This window comes from Sander lucioperca, chromosome 10, assembly GCF_008315115.2.
Source record: "Sander lucioperca isolate FBNREF2018 chromosome 10, SLUC_FBN_1.2, whole genome shotgun sequence".
NCBI classification, from domain to species: domain Eukaryota; kingdom Metazoa; phylum Chordata; class Actinopteri; order Perciformes; family Percidae; genus Sander; species Sander lucioperca.
This window is the reverse complement of record NC_050182.1, coordinates 20406124-20421053: the sequence shown is the minus strand read 5'-3', so window position 1 is coordinate 20421053 and position 14930 is coordinate 20406124. Positions and strand designations below refer to the sequence as shown.

General features: G+C 40.4%; 1 protein-coding gene across 2 annotated transcripts in view; it reads left to right on the top strand.

The window, feature by feature from the left end:
• The window catches only part of LOC116066562 (vacuolar protein sorting-associated protein 13B), a 353457-nt gene that overhangs the window by 48045 nt on the left and 290482 nt on the right, over positions 1-14930 (top strand). For both annotated transcript variants that reach the window (XM_031322688.2, XM_031322689.2), the window contains exons 11-16: positions 86-223; positions 2454-2541; positions 5208-5393; positions 7420-7589; positions 8022-8216; positions 11938-12062. In XM_031322688.2, the coding sequence (XP_031178548.1) occupies positions 86-223; positions 2454-2541; positions 5208-5393; positions 7420-7589; positions 8022-8216; positions 11938-12062 (902 nt within the window). The remainder of the gene's footprint in view (positions 1-85; positions 224-2453; positions 2542-5207; positions 5394-7419; positions 7590-8021; positions 8217-11937; positions 12063-14930) is intronic.

The window sequence follows — 14930 nt, the reverse complement described above, 5'->3', positions numbered from 1 at the left end:
GAAATTATCTTAAATATTCCTTGCATTCTCAGTATTCTCTACTCATATCTTTCCTCATTTTCCTCTTTTTTCTCTGTCTCCGCAGGATGCAGTGTTCTTCAGTTGTGGGGACAGCCTAAGTAGTAAAGGAATGACCTACCTTACCAACTCTCTCTTTGACTACCGCAGTCCAGAGAACAACGGAGTCAGGGCTGAGTTCATCCTGGATGCCACTAATCACAAGGTCACATGAAAAAATGAGATAGATTCTCAACTTCTAGAAGTCCCTAATACTAATGTACAGAAGAATAATGTTCCCAAACATTTTTATTCTAGAATTTTATTTTGGAATTTGCTTGCATGGAAGGTCAAAATGCAGTAGCAGACCATGCATTTCAGATTGAGATGGACAGCAATACACAAAAATGCATTAAACATTATGAACTCACTGATGCTGTTTACTTGAACAGCACCTGCCATTGACACAGTCCTCACTAAACAAAACATATGTAGCGCTGAGGTTGTCAAGCTCTTCAGAGAACAAATATTCAGAAGATGCAAAGAAATGTTAAGACAATCCATTTTACTGAGGCCACTACAAAAATAGAGAACAAAAGAGCTTTCCTAACACATGTTAGTGTGGGTATGGCTCAAGTGACTTGCTAAAGCAAGCACACTAATTCCCTTTGCTAATACAGTACGTTATCTGGGTCAATAAACAATAATCTGATATAATTGTATTCAGTCTTTTCTTTCTTCAGGTTTCATTTGGAAAAGCTGCAATGACAGCTATTCTTATATTTGGTGGTACTAAGTTAATACAGTATTTTGTCCTTATCAACTCAGAGTAATTCCTCTTCTAAATAAATGATTCTGATTTAAATCACTGCCACTTAGATTATTTCTGTCAGTCACACAGCTGCTGGCTGCAGTAGAGGAATGTTCCCACTATCTAAGTAGTAGTGTTAAAGCCATTATTCCTGATAACTCTTCAGCTCCCTTCATCAGCATCACAGCTCTAGTGTTGACTCTGCTCAAAAATGCTCATGACCCTCAATGAAGCAATTGTTTGGACATCCAACCATCCATCTGGCCATACTTGAAAGTCTGAAAGAGTCAAAGGTCTTGGTGTTAATTCATTAGCCGTTTTGAAACCAGCCAATGGCTTTGATTCAAAAGCATGCCAGAGCCATTAGAGCTGCCCTAATAAATATTACTCATTAACCTGCTTGACTGATAAGGCTCTATTGAAATCTCTGTTTAGAGAACTAGTGAGTATGTCTGGGGTCGGGGTGTTAAATGTGTGTGCGAAGGGGGCCTCTCTCATTCGCTCTCTGTTTCTTGCTTGCTCACTCATTCTCTGTTTACCAGTGGTTTGATGTGCAGTAAAAATATAACTTTCAAATATTGGCAGGGTCAATAGCTCTTAACCTGCAGACTAATAAATGATGACGAGTTATGGTAAAACAATACACTGAGGTAGATAGGAATAAGACAAAAATCAACAGTTCTTTTACCTATATTTACGTTTTATTTGTTAATAATGATCATAAATAACTAAGTGGGGGTGGCACAGTGCTTTAGTGGTTAGTGTCACCTGGGTTCAAACTCCAGCCTGGCCAGCTGGGGTTTTATTTTGTGGAGTTTGTATGTTCTTCCTGTGTCGGTTGCACTTTCCTCTGTGTGCTCTATTGTACAACCCTAAGTTTAGGTCTATGTAATGAAAGTTATGCACTATTTTTATTGTTGGGTAACTGACAGTTACAAAGGGCTTTTATAATCATATTTTTGTCTCCAAATTAATACATATTGCTTACAGGTACATTCTACATCTCATTTATGCTTTCATAAGCTGCATCCTGCTATCTTAATAACTATTTCCAAATAACATTTCACAATTATTTATTCTGAAACTAACAGCCATAATCCCAGTCAGACAGTTTTGGTTGTTCATGAAAAAGTCCTATCTTGTAGTAGATAATGTACATATTTCCGGTGGCATACATCCAAGCACCAATTGAATGAGGAAACTTTCACTTCCTTTTATCAATAGCTTATTACCCAATGAAGAACCTTTTATGTAGTCTTGATATGTAGTAAATTACTTCCATATGTACCAGAAGCTATAATGAATTATAGTTGAGTGTCTTCTCTATCTGAATTTCTCCTGTAAAAATTGATTGAAACAATTAGTTAGTTATAATTTCACCCTGGATTAGACACTTTTAATCCTGCCTGCCATGATCAGGTATCTCCTTTCATTTCAAGTCTTTGTAAATAGTTCCAAATATCAGTGATATTGTTGGCCAGTAAAAAAAGCAGATCAACTCCTCAATTACTCTTTTTTTTTTTTCTCTCTGATTTGACCCCGTTTGCCGTATCCACCGTGACCCCAGTCACTGCCACTCTTAAATGCTATCAGCTTGTTTGCTCCCTTACTGCCGTGTTTACCTAACTCTACTTTTGTTTAACAGGAGACCTATACGGAGATAGCAGGCATGCAGCGCTTTGGTGCTTTCTACATGGATTATCTCTACACAATGGAGAACAGCAGCGGCAAAGGTATTGTCTAACTCATTCCTCCTCTCAGAGCTTGTTTGCTCACCTCTTCTCTCTTTTTCATCTGTCATGTTCTCCTTTTCTCTGTCTTGTTCTCTCTTTCTTTCTATTGGTTGTACTCTGTCTTTTCATCTCTCTCTCTCGCTCTTGCTCTCTCTCCTCTCTGTCAAACAAGCCCCCTAGAGACTTTAAGAAAGAGCTTGTCTTATTTGAGTCACAGCCACCTGGTCCTTGACCCTTCCTGTCCTCGCTCTCACCCCAAACTTACCTGGAGGGCAACTGTCAGAAGTGTTTAGTCTGCGCTGACACGTATTTGAGTTTCTTTCTCCCTGCTGCTTGTTGAAACACTGTTTCCCCCCTGTCTCTTTACCTGTAAGCTCTTGAGAAAGTGAATAGGCTCTCTTGGCTAATTAGGTGTCACTCTTCCTGGCAGAAGCCTTAAGACAGACAGGATTTCTCATTCCTCAGTTGCAACACTCGAGAATGTTTATTCTAGTCTGAAAGATCTGAAGTTCCCATTAAGAGATAAAGCGTTCTCCCATCAATTTGAAATGTTATATTTGGCCCAGAAATATCTCTGTGCTTTAGTGTATGATAGTTGAGCATTTTATTCCAATGCTGCTGGGAAGCTGTATGTGACACCTGACTGACATTCACAAGTTCTAAGATTAAACAAACTCCAAAAACCTCTTAACAGAAGAAAAAAATCTGATTAAATCTAGATGAAGTGCAACACCTTACTGTCTCTAATGGCAACAAGTATAATAGGATAGCTTTATGGCCCATGTGTCACTGAATGCTACGCAAATATGGTGTTAGGTGATCATGCTTCATTGAGTGGAAGTCACAAGTTACAGTGATGATTAACTAAGGCAGAAATTTCTGATGATATAGTGCACAGTTGACTTGTTTGAATAACAGAAGAAACAAAGATCTGGTTGAACCAATTTGATTTAATTCAATGACTTGAACAGATCATTTGATTTATTAAGAGTCTAGTGTCACCATGTTGTTCCACTTGCCTTCCACTTTTCCTCTTTCATTTTACTTCTCTCTTCCTCACCCTCTTTCTGACTAGGCTATTGTTTCCTCCTGCTGTCAGCTACAGATAATAATCTAAATTAAAAAAAACATTGATACTGTCATCCTGAGCTGTCAACGTCATTTCTGACAGCAGGATAAGTGTCAGTCTCTTTTCCTGCAGGACGGCTGTGGTTACCCTTGCCAATTGGAATGCTTCTCTTCTGTCAGTGTTTCTCTTCTTCTCGGATGCGGACCAGATCCAGTGTCAACCAAACAAATTAGTTTCCATTGCCATGGGACTAACAAAACTCTGAGTCAACCGAAATACTAACCGACCCAGGTCATACTCACTATTGACTTCACATTAGTGTAACGCAGCAGATTAAAAACTTTTTTTAAATCATGGGAAATGGAGACACTTTTAAATCGTCTAAATCCCGGCTAATTTCAGCCTTCTCATCATTCCACTGACCGTTCTAACTGCAGCCATATGGTTGATATTAGGCCTAATCCATTGCAGCCAAATCTCACTGAAGAAGGGAAGGGGAAGTGGCATTGCCCATTGCCCTTTATAAATCCCCAGAATTCAGTGGACATTTCACCCCGTCCCCTAGTCTGGCTATCACCAGACCAAACTCAATCTTTTAAGATTGAACATTAGTCTGGGGAGTCTGCTCTGTATTTTCTACTGCACAAGAGGCGTGATCAATGGGCATAGTTCAAATGACTCCGTACGCAATTGGATAGTCCTTCAACCAATCAGACCAACAATCTGGGTGACGTAGCTGCGACAGCGGCATCAACTGGTTGCTGCCATGGAGTGCTGCGCTTCGGTGGCCGGCTTGTTGAATGTAAACAAGAAGCTGCTTGGTCGCTTCTCTATTGTCATCGTGTTAAACCCGCCAATAGCGCGCCAGGTGGATAAGCCAGTTTGTGATTGGTTCCCGCAAATTTGTAACGGAAGCAGGATAGATAATATAGGTTTCCAGCCTGAGCTGCAGGCGAAATCAAATCGCCGGCAGATTGGGCTGGGTTTACCCCGTCTACCCATCCCCCAACCCATTCAGCTAAAAAAGTTAAATTCATAGCGTTGACTCTCTGAGCTGTAAGAATGTTCAGTGCAGTGGTGGAATGTAATGGGAATAAAGAAAGTTGTGACCCTTTGTCCTCTTCCTCCCTCCCTGCCATTCATCCACCGCCTTCTTTTAATTTTAATTTCTCCCTTTTTATTGCCGGGGAGCTGAGTTTTTAAAGTGGACCTCTGGAACAGGGGCCTACGATGAATGAAGGGACAGCTGTGTGAGAGAAGTGGACATTTGGAATATTCATCATTCCAGTGGGTCACGGCTATGTGAGCGGCTCCGTGCTGCTGCATTACACCACTGCCACCTTTGTGGTGTTTTTGTCCAACAGATGAGGAGATGCTATAATAAGGAATGGGATATGGGGAAAATGTTGCTACCCTAACTATTTATATCAAAAACACACCACTCTGTACATTAAATACAGAAGGTGACATGTCTACTGTACTTACACTTTTCAGATTTGGCTTTGAAAAATGTGTTACATTTCCTGACTGACTGACAGCTAATACAACATACTATGTATATTTTAAACATGTTATGCATGATTGTTTCTGTTTGTAGGCCCTCAGGAATTTTCGGTGGTGAGTATGGAGGAGGTAGTGCCCGCTGTTCAAGAGACATCCATCAAGAGGCTGGTGGTGGGACCTCTGGACGTCAGGCTACATAGCAGCGCTGTCCACCGCATCCTCAAGATGGTCACCTGTGCCATGGACCACGAGTATGAACCCTACTGCAAATCACAGCAAGGTCAGACATCAAATGCTAACAGTTGCTCCATCTGTTTTACTAGGCTGACTTTAACAGCTAATAGTCAGCTTACAACTAATAATCCACTGTACTCCCTACCCTTAACCCTAAACTTGTTTCAACACCGCCTCTTCTCTTGTCTTCTACTCTGTTCTATTCTAGTCTATTCTATTCTGCCAATGATCAGAAATGACAACAGTTTGCACTTTACACTATCCTCATCACATTGTTATTTCCTTGCACAACCCATCTTTCAACACACAGCTGTACATGAAAGTGGTGACCTTTTGGACCACATGAGGGAGGATAAGCCAAACACCTTTGTTAGTAATCGTCCCTGCACAGCTATTGATGAGCTCATCCCTGGGATGTTGTGAAAGAACATGGAATGTGTGTCTTTGTGTAATATCTGTAGCAATAACTCTCATTTTTGTGAAACGATAACATCCGTAGGTTTCGGCTGTTTCAGCATCTGCGATAGATAATAGATGATGGAGTAATTACTACAGAGCTTTTGACTAAAGCTGGGTAGGTCATTGTGTTCCTTCCTGTTTCTATAAGTGTCTGTTCTCTCTCTGGCATTTTCTGGAGAAGGGTCAGTATAGTTAGACCCCTGGGGGGGTGTATTGGGAAATTGAGAGTAGGAAGCATTTTTCACCAAGGTAGCTATTACAGATGGAGTGATAAAATAACACATGCCTTATGTATTTTCCTGAATCAAGCTCTCCTCTCCTCGAGAGTAGAAGTCAGGAGGTCAAAGACATATCTATCTTTCTACTCATCCTGTCCTCTTCTTCTCTGCTCCTCCACATACACTCCTTGCCAAGAACTCAGGAAGAATCACTTTCCTCCCCAAAACTAGCTGTAAATGGAGGCCAAATTGGCTGGTGTCTGTGTATTAAGATCTTGCACTATTTAGAGCAGGAGGTTTCAACTTAAGGCTTTTAGAGCAGGATCTGTTAAGTAGGACAGGAAAAGACAGGGCGTGACAGTAGTAGTTTGTGTGTGTCAGGGGTTGTATGTTGGCGTGCACTGCAACCTTATTTTTTTTTTTAAATCATATTTTTGCCTTTTCTGTGTGCTTTAAATAGAAAGTGTTTTAGTGTGTGTAATCATGCCTTTGTGTACCATGTGAGCCGCATGTCTTTTGTAATTTGAATGTTGACGGTGGATATTGACTCAAGCCCTGGCATATGATTAGATTGGACATGGCATTGCCAGATAAACCTGATGCCGGCTGTGGCGGTAGGCCAAAGAGCAAAACAGCTTTGGGATCAGGTTCTGAGCCCACCTTGGAGCTGGGAATGTAGCCCGACAGAACCTTTACTGAACTGAAACAAGCCCATGTCCTGGGACCAGAGCCAAGGCCGTTCAGTAACAAAGCACTAGAAAAGGTTTTGGTCCACCTCAGGCCCTGGACACAGTTTAGCGGTTCAGTGCTCTGGTCACTCCTTACTTTGGTGAGCGCTGACCTTGCTAGCCTCTATTCCATGTTGATTTGGTTCACTTAATTTTCTGCCTTTCCGGATGTTTCTGGTTATTGATTGAATGAGTGGTTTTATGAGATAGTTCAAAAACAAAGCTACTGGGCCACTGTAATGAATATCGCTTGGAGATGCCAGTACTTTTTTAGTGCATGTTTATTTTATTTATTGTATGAGGTGGTGGTTTTTGTTGGAAAATACTTTTTTATTGTTCTACTGCTGCAGGCGTAGAGGAGAGGCACCCACTCAAAGAAATTGGTGTGCTTTACAGCTAACCTCTTTCTCTGTAACATGATATTTAGTCATCAAATCCAAATGTCTTTGGCCTTTCCTACTCCCTCACTTTATTTTAAAAGAAAATGCACCACAGGTTGCATACTCGTGGTTAGATTTACTGACTACTTTTAAAACAAAGGACAATCTATTTTTTGTAATAATATGTTTAATCTTACACAGCACCCTCTACTGCACCTGTGCAATATGTTACGGTATTTGTTCCAAAACTAACATGTTTCTTTGTTGTTGTGTGATTGTCTCTGTAGAAGTGGTTGACGAGAGCCATGGTTCAGCTACTCCAGAAGAAATATGCAGCTTAGAGAAATTCATCCCAACCAGACTCACTTGTCTCACTCTGCTACAAGTCACAGTGACCGTCTCCATGGCAGAGTTCAACCTCCTTCACACACTAATGCCTGTCATCATGGGATGCAAGGTAGTGCACACAGACATACATTCTTCTAGATATCACCCTTATATCCTAGTCCTTATCTTCTTTGAGAACCTCTTTTTGAAGGGTCATTAATTTGTCAGTGGTAATTGAATTACATAAAATAAGGTGTGAAAATATAGTAATGAAGAGAGAGTGATAGAGCGTAATATGACCACAAAATGACACTTTTGGCGACTTTGCCAAATTCATTGTACAGTACACACTGCAACTACTGACATGGAAGCTTCTATACACTTATCCAAACAGGTACCAAATCAATAGGTAGCTTGGATTTTGACAAACATTGATTGCCAAGATACTTTCGGAGGAAAACAAATTAGATTCAGTTCTTACTGCACCTTCAAGGGTTAATATCTTGCTAAATGTGCGATATGTATTCTCCCTTTTAACCTTTTCATATCGTCAATCTCCCAGACTGCACCGGGGCCAGTCAACATGCCAGTGTTTCAGCCGGTGCGCCCTCTACCTTCTGTGCAGTTCCAGCTGGAAAGGGTGAATGTTGAACACTCAGTGCCCATGTATGCTCCAGAGCTGGTCAGCACTGTCAGCACTGTCAGCCAGCCTTCCGACAACCTGCTACATCACTGCTATGCACACCTCTACCTGAAGGTGAGCACAACCATGTTAAACCCCAGCTTTCTTTTTCTGAAGATATAAAAACAAAAATGGGACCTATTGCAAACAACGCAATTGATGTGCATAATAATAATAATAATAATAATAATAATAATTAGAATCAACTTGTAATTGTTCTACTCAAAGAGTTGTTTCTAGAGAGCTGCTACATCTACAGTCAAATCTACCTTTACTTAGGCATTCTAGATCGTAGTTTAACCCTGCACATCTCGGCTTAGTTTTACATTTGCTGATTTGATTCTCTTATAAAAGTTCTGTGCTGTTAAGGACTGTTAAGAAACAATACTGTAAAAAGGTTAGAAAAAGGATTAATAAAGTATGCCTTCTTCTATTATTCTATCTTATATATTAGATAATGCACAGTGCAAAAGTTAAGGTGGAGTGGATGAAAAACTATACACTCATACGGAATATTAATTAGACTCCAGCACCTTTTTTCCCCCTGTCCTTTGCCATTTTTGATAGCACAGGTTTGTATCTTTTACATTTTTATTTAATTTATTTCATTTGATTTTACATTTCATCTTTCGAGTTGACACAAAATACACATACTAATTTGTACAGTTCAGTTTCCATGCACTTTAGCCAGGAGGAGGTCAACAGTGTGGCCACAGTCTTAACTCCACTCTAAAATAACCCTAATGACCCCTTTTCACCTGGTCATAAAAATCTAAGCACTGAGCTTTCTGATGAGCACCAGTCCAACTCTGGTCTACTTCATGCTTTTCATCTACCAAACTGATAGGTGGCTACAAGCTTGTATACGGCAGCTGTGACATTCACCTGATTCTGTGATGATTGTATAGTTTTGAGTTTAAAGCTCAATAGCTAAAATTCATTATTTCTTTTTATTATTATTGTAAAACAAATTGACCTACAAATAAACTAGAAATAAAGAGGTTTTTAACCCTTTTCATTTATATTTACCTGAAGACCCGAATGCCCCATGGAGTGCATATAGAACTATGGAGGCTTTAGCAAATTCAGCTAATCCACCTTTCAGGAAGCCTGGATAACAGTTCTTTAGTAATCTGGGGTGGCCCAGTCTGGCCTGGTATGGCCTGCTATGTTTTTTTTTAAGGCAGGATGTTTGCCGGACATCATGCTGGTAGTCCTTATCACAGGGTCACTGCAGGGTTAACAGTCAACTGGTCAGTGGCCAAGGATCCTTCTGACCAATCAGCCAATCAGCAGCTGTATCTGCCAAGGTACTAATTGTGCCTCTGGATTTTGGCAGGGGGATCATGACAGGGTGGAGGTCATTCAGGCCGCAATTCACCCACTTCAGGAAGTGATTTGAAACGGGTATAAACTAAGGCTTATCTTAATCTGTGTTTTATTGACACTGGCTGACAAAGCTAAGGTGTCTGTCTTGAGGGTAGCGGTTAGCCATTGTCTCACTTTTCCATGGTTATAGACCAGAACTAAAAGTCAGCCTTGCTCAACAAGGAGGCCACAGAAGTAAACAGACCGATCATAAATGAAAACTTGGGCTTTTTGAAAAACTAGTTGCTGAAATGAGAACCGAATTTAAAAACTGTTCTCCCAGATGAAGCTGTACTGAATCAGTCTGTGGCTACATGGCCCCAAGCTTGCATTTCAAAGTGGGATTTTTATTATGTCTACATCTGTATCTGGCAATCATACTATTCAACTTTATATACAGTACTACTCTGGTGTCTAATCGTCCATTATCATTTTAGTTTAGTCAAACGTTTTGTCTGTAAAGTGGTTTGGGAGACCTTCACTTGCAGGAATTGAATGAATCCTGTCATGTGCATATACAGCAGCTGCATGTGGGACAGCTGGGCCCAGCCATCATCCACTGGCTCAAATATTAAACGGGACTTGATCCACCATGTTCACTATCAACGGAATGTAAACATTGAGTTTGCAGTACATTATGTGTCTGGTAGTCTATATCAACGACGTTTCATTTCCGGGATTGTTCAGGTGCAGCTGGAAATTCCGCTGGATGTCCCTCATTTTCGACTGGATGTCCGTCACCTTCCGCTTTCTGTTTGTTGGCATTCTATACTCTGGTGGATTCATGAATTAAACTGTCAGTTGTTATGTAGAGTCATGTCATGGTGACCTCATGCACGTGTTAGTCTAGCTTCAGCTTTATGAGCCACATTGTGACTAGAAGACACCACATTGAGGTGAGTGAGCCTAAAAATTAGGGTTGGGCACCATTGACATTTTTTACCTGAAATTTGGTATTTTGGAACTTTCCCTGTGTAATAACAAAAAAATGATTTTATTTGTAAAAATAATTTCAAAACTATTTATCCTATTTACTTAGAACATTTTGTTATTTATTTAGCACATTTTACACACCACACAAAATAAAACACCTCCATCTCCTCTCCCAAATCTATCCCTACAACCTATTAAATCAAATAATTATTCATTTCTTAAACTGCACTGTAACTTTTATTCTTGTATTTGTATCTTATTCTATTTTAGCCTGTTTTTATTTTCTTTCTCTTTTTAACTGCTCTTAAATGTTTTATGTGAAGCACTTTGAATTGCCTTGTTGCTGAAATGTGCTATAGAAATAAAGTTGCCTTGCCCTACAGTACAACCTCCAGCCTGTCAGTCTATCACCAGGGCATAGAAAACACTGCTGTGCCTGTCTGTCAGAGGAAGTGTAACCGCATTGCGGCCGCTTTAGGCTCTCCATTACATTATATTGCAGCAAACGCTGTCTGCGTGAAGTTTTGAAAACTGTAAGCATACAGTACTTGCAACCGCTTTACTGGAATTGCCTTGATTCACTGTGACTTTAACTATTTGGCACCGTTTGAATTAACGTGAATTGGTCCTTGGTAGTACCAACGTAATTCGGTTGGTACCCAAAAAAGTACGGAGTTTGGTACCCAACCCTACTAAAAATGTCTTTCTGGAAAATACATCAATGTTACTTAACGGTGACATCTTGGTGTGATCTGGATCTTATCAATCTGGTCCGTAGGGTGTTGTGTCTGTGCTGTTAATTTAGTGCAAGCAAGAGTGTTACTTAATGTCTTGCTCTTCCAACTCTGTTACTGTATGTATGTACACTGAATAGAGAACCTCAAAGTTATTCTGAAAACTTCACTTTAGTCTGTACGTTTGTTAGTAAACAGCTGTGCAGACACTGAACTCCAAGTTGCTCCCCAGACGATGCTATGTAGCTGCTTACTGCTTAGGATGGGTTAAACGCAGAGATTGGATTTCACTACATTGTACTGTACGATTGCATGTGAATGTTTTTTTATGGTTCAACATAAGGATATTTTTAACAATGCCTCCTAGACTGTAAGATGGACTTGCTGACAGCTGTTTGTACAGTTAACAAGTAAGATGAGATGATTTTGTCTTTCTTCTGTGTCTCTAAGAGCCAGGGCCTGTAAGAGCGCAGGTTTAGGCTGCGACAGGTCTGCTGAAGACGGATAGAGTCAAAACAGTTCAGTGGTGATTGAGATAAGAGAACACCAACAACTCTGGCTCTGTGCTTCTGTGCTGTATTTTCAGAAGCTGTGTGAACTCCATATGTTTTTTTCTATGGATCCAGTAAATGGTTTGATCTATATATTGCTGAATAGGCATTTCCATGTCTGTTTTTTTTTCTCCCCTGTCTTCTCCTTCCCCTCTCTTCCTCCAAACCTTCTCTCATACCCTCTTCCTTTCTTTCTGTCTCTCTTTCCAGGTGTTTGGGTTCCAGGCAGGCTTGACATGCCAGGACAGTACAGGGGGTTTCCTGCCTCTCATCCCCATCATCCCTTCCTTCAGCACTGCACTCTATGGGAAGCTAATTCAGATGCCTGCATACTGGTGAGCACTTGTAATATGGATGGAAATTTGAATGAGCAGAATAGCAGGTAGAGTACCTCATGTGAACATAAATTATTAGATTTATTCTATCATTAACTGCCGTTGAATTTAAAGGTAAATGTAGGGAAAAAAACATAGACATCTTGAAGGAAAACAGTATTTTTCCCTCGTTAAATCTAAGGAGATCACTAAAACACCAATGTACAATATATATACAAATCAGTCAATACACAATTTGTCACTGTAGATTATTTGGTTTGGACATCCTGAAGGATTTCACTGTACAGTAAACATGTTGACTAGCTTACAGGTCTGGTATGCAGAAAATCACTATTGGCTAAGTACTGGAGTACTGGACCTATTTTGATCCAGGTGTGGTGTTGTACAATATAACATATTGATTGAGGTTATTACTGGCAGCACAAGGTAATTCGAAAGTCAACACATTCCTTGAAGTAGACACTGCATATGTAATGTACTCTCCATTGTTTGATGGCTAAAGGGACTTAGGCAACTATAATAAATTAAATAGTGTTTTACATTCTACAAGCACCTGTGGATGGCCTTACAGGTAACAATCACCCATCAATTTAACCCAGTAAAAATGCATACCAAAGTGAGGGAGGCGTTACGTACGTTAAATGTTTTTTTCTGATTTTGGAAAGGTTGGAGTGTGAACCTCCTGTGTGTATGCATCCTTGGATGTGTTTATATGCATGCTTGGCTTGTCTGTATACAGTGAGTGTGTATGTGTGGTGTTAGCCCCATGTATTGTACTTCATGAAGAGGATTGCAGCCTTTTGCGGGCAGTGCATCAGAGGGTATTTAAAGTGATGGATGAGCCACTTCTTTAGCGGTCGGTGGGGAAAACAGAAAAACGGAGTCATCGGGTAACAACTGCAACAATTTCTCAGATGGTTTGAAACCCAAGGAGAGGAAAATAAGACAACGCTGGCTAAGGAGATGAAAAAACATATTGCTATGTCCCTCTCCTCATACCAGACAGAGGATGACTCATTGGGGATGTCCCCCAGAGAGGGTAGGAGTTGAAGAGAGGACAAGAAGGGAAAGGAGGGAAATAATGTTCAATGTTTGGAGGTGGAACAGTTGGACAAATGGTAGATTTGAAAAAGATGAACAAGAAATGAATCTTTCGTCTTGAAGTGTTGAATATATCAGAATACAAAGAGAGTGGAAGGGAACACGGGAAAATGGAAAAGGAGAGGAACTACACAAATAAGCAGTTTGGAGATTGTAGACAGCCAATTGAAGATGTAATGGAGAGAAGAGAAAGAGGACAAAAGAAGGAGGAGAGTAGACAAGAAGGTGGAAGATGAGTAGAGAGGAAGAGAGGATGATGGGAACAGTGTAAATGGACGAGGAATGAGACACAAGCTTGGGAATATAGATAAAGGGAAGGATGGATGAAGGAGAGGGAGAGAAAAAGAAAAAAACATTCTAGAAGATGAATTGTCTCACTGTAGGTGTACAGTATGAATCTGTGTGTGTAGTGTGTAATATCATGGGCTTTACTTTTCATGAACTTTTATGTTATGTATGTAAATGAGTCAATATATGTTTAAAATGACCTTCTTGGGGTCATTTGTTATCTAAGTAGGGCCCTGTAAAGAATGAATGAGTACCTTATGTCCTGTCTTCCATCTGCCCTCAGCAGACTGAAACAACTTTCTAGCACGTCTGGTTGATAGAGCAACAAATTAATGAATATTTCAGTCTTTGAAATGCAGAGATTTGTTGGAAAAACATTTCTCTCCATCACTGTGTGTTCAGTAGTCATCATCTGGAAAACCCTTGATGCAAACACACACACACACACACACACACATATATACACACACACACACGCACACACACACACACACACACACACGCACACACACACACACACACACACACACACACACACACACCCTGTGCCCTCTCTCTCACACCTTGCAGTCAAAGTGCCTTTTAAAGCAGGAAACCTGTGCGAGAGCACTAGCTTGGGAATCCATTTCCCCCCATTAGTTTAGATTTAAACATGTCAAAGACCTGCAGATGGTTTTGACTTTTCCTGACTTCTTCTCCAGGCAAACATTGTATCTACTGTACAGTGGTTAGCTGGCCACATAGGGAACCACAAGGCCTTCATTTAGTGCTGTGTATGTAGATAGAACCTGATTCCCTGTGCTCTCTGCTCCCAATAAGCTAGCTGCTTGTTTGATCTCCAGTCCCCCCTGGTTTCTGCCCTGCCTGCCTCAAATAGTGGATTCAGATGTCAAACGGATGTTATTTTTCTTTCTGACAATCACTAGATGTTTCTCATCTCCAGAGAGCCTTCCAGATCAATGCCCTCCCATGGCTTTTCTTTCAGCCTGGACCAGCCCTTAGAAATAACATTGACAACCTCTCACAGAGTCTCCTTGACACGTTAAGAAAGTGCTCTGTTATTCTTGTTGTAAGCAAGCCTTTGATGAATACAGTATGTACATGTCCATGTACCAGAAGTCCTTATCTTCATATGATTTGAATAGAACATCTATTGGTCTATCTAGACTACGTGATGACATTGCGATCATATCTCAAAATAAGTGAACACGTAATACCAAAGTAATTCTACTGCCCTTAACAGGATTATTTCCACTTCATCTCATTTTCCTCATACCCAGTTTAAAGTCAGCTTGATGTTTCCAACACTTGGACAGGTTTGAAGCACTTCTCGCATTTTTTAACAGTTTCCTATTTGTTTCACTGTCAGTCTCTTTCCTGTAGATGATAATGGGACTGGGAGTATTGTGCAGGGTTATGAGTTCTGAACCTGCCATATATCAAGTGACTCATATTTGACCCTTTCTGTCTAAGCGGGGA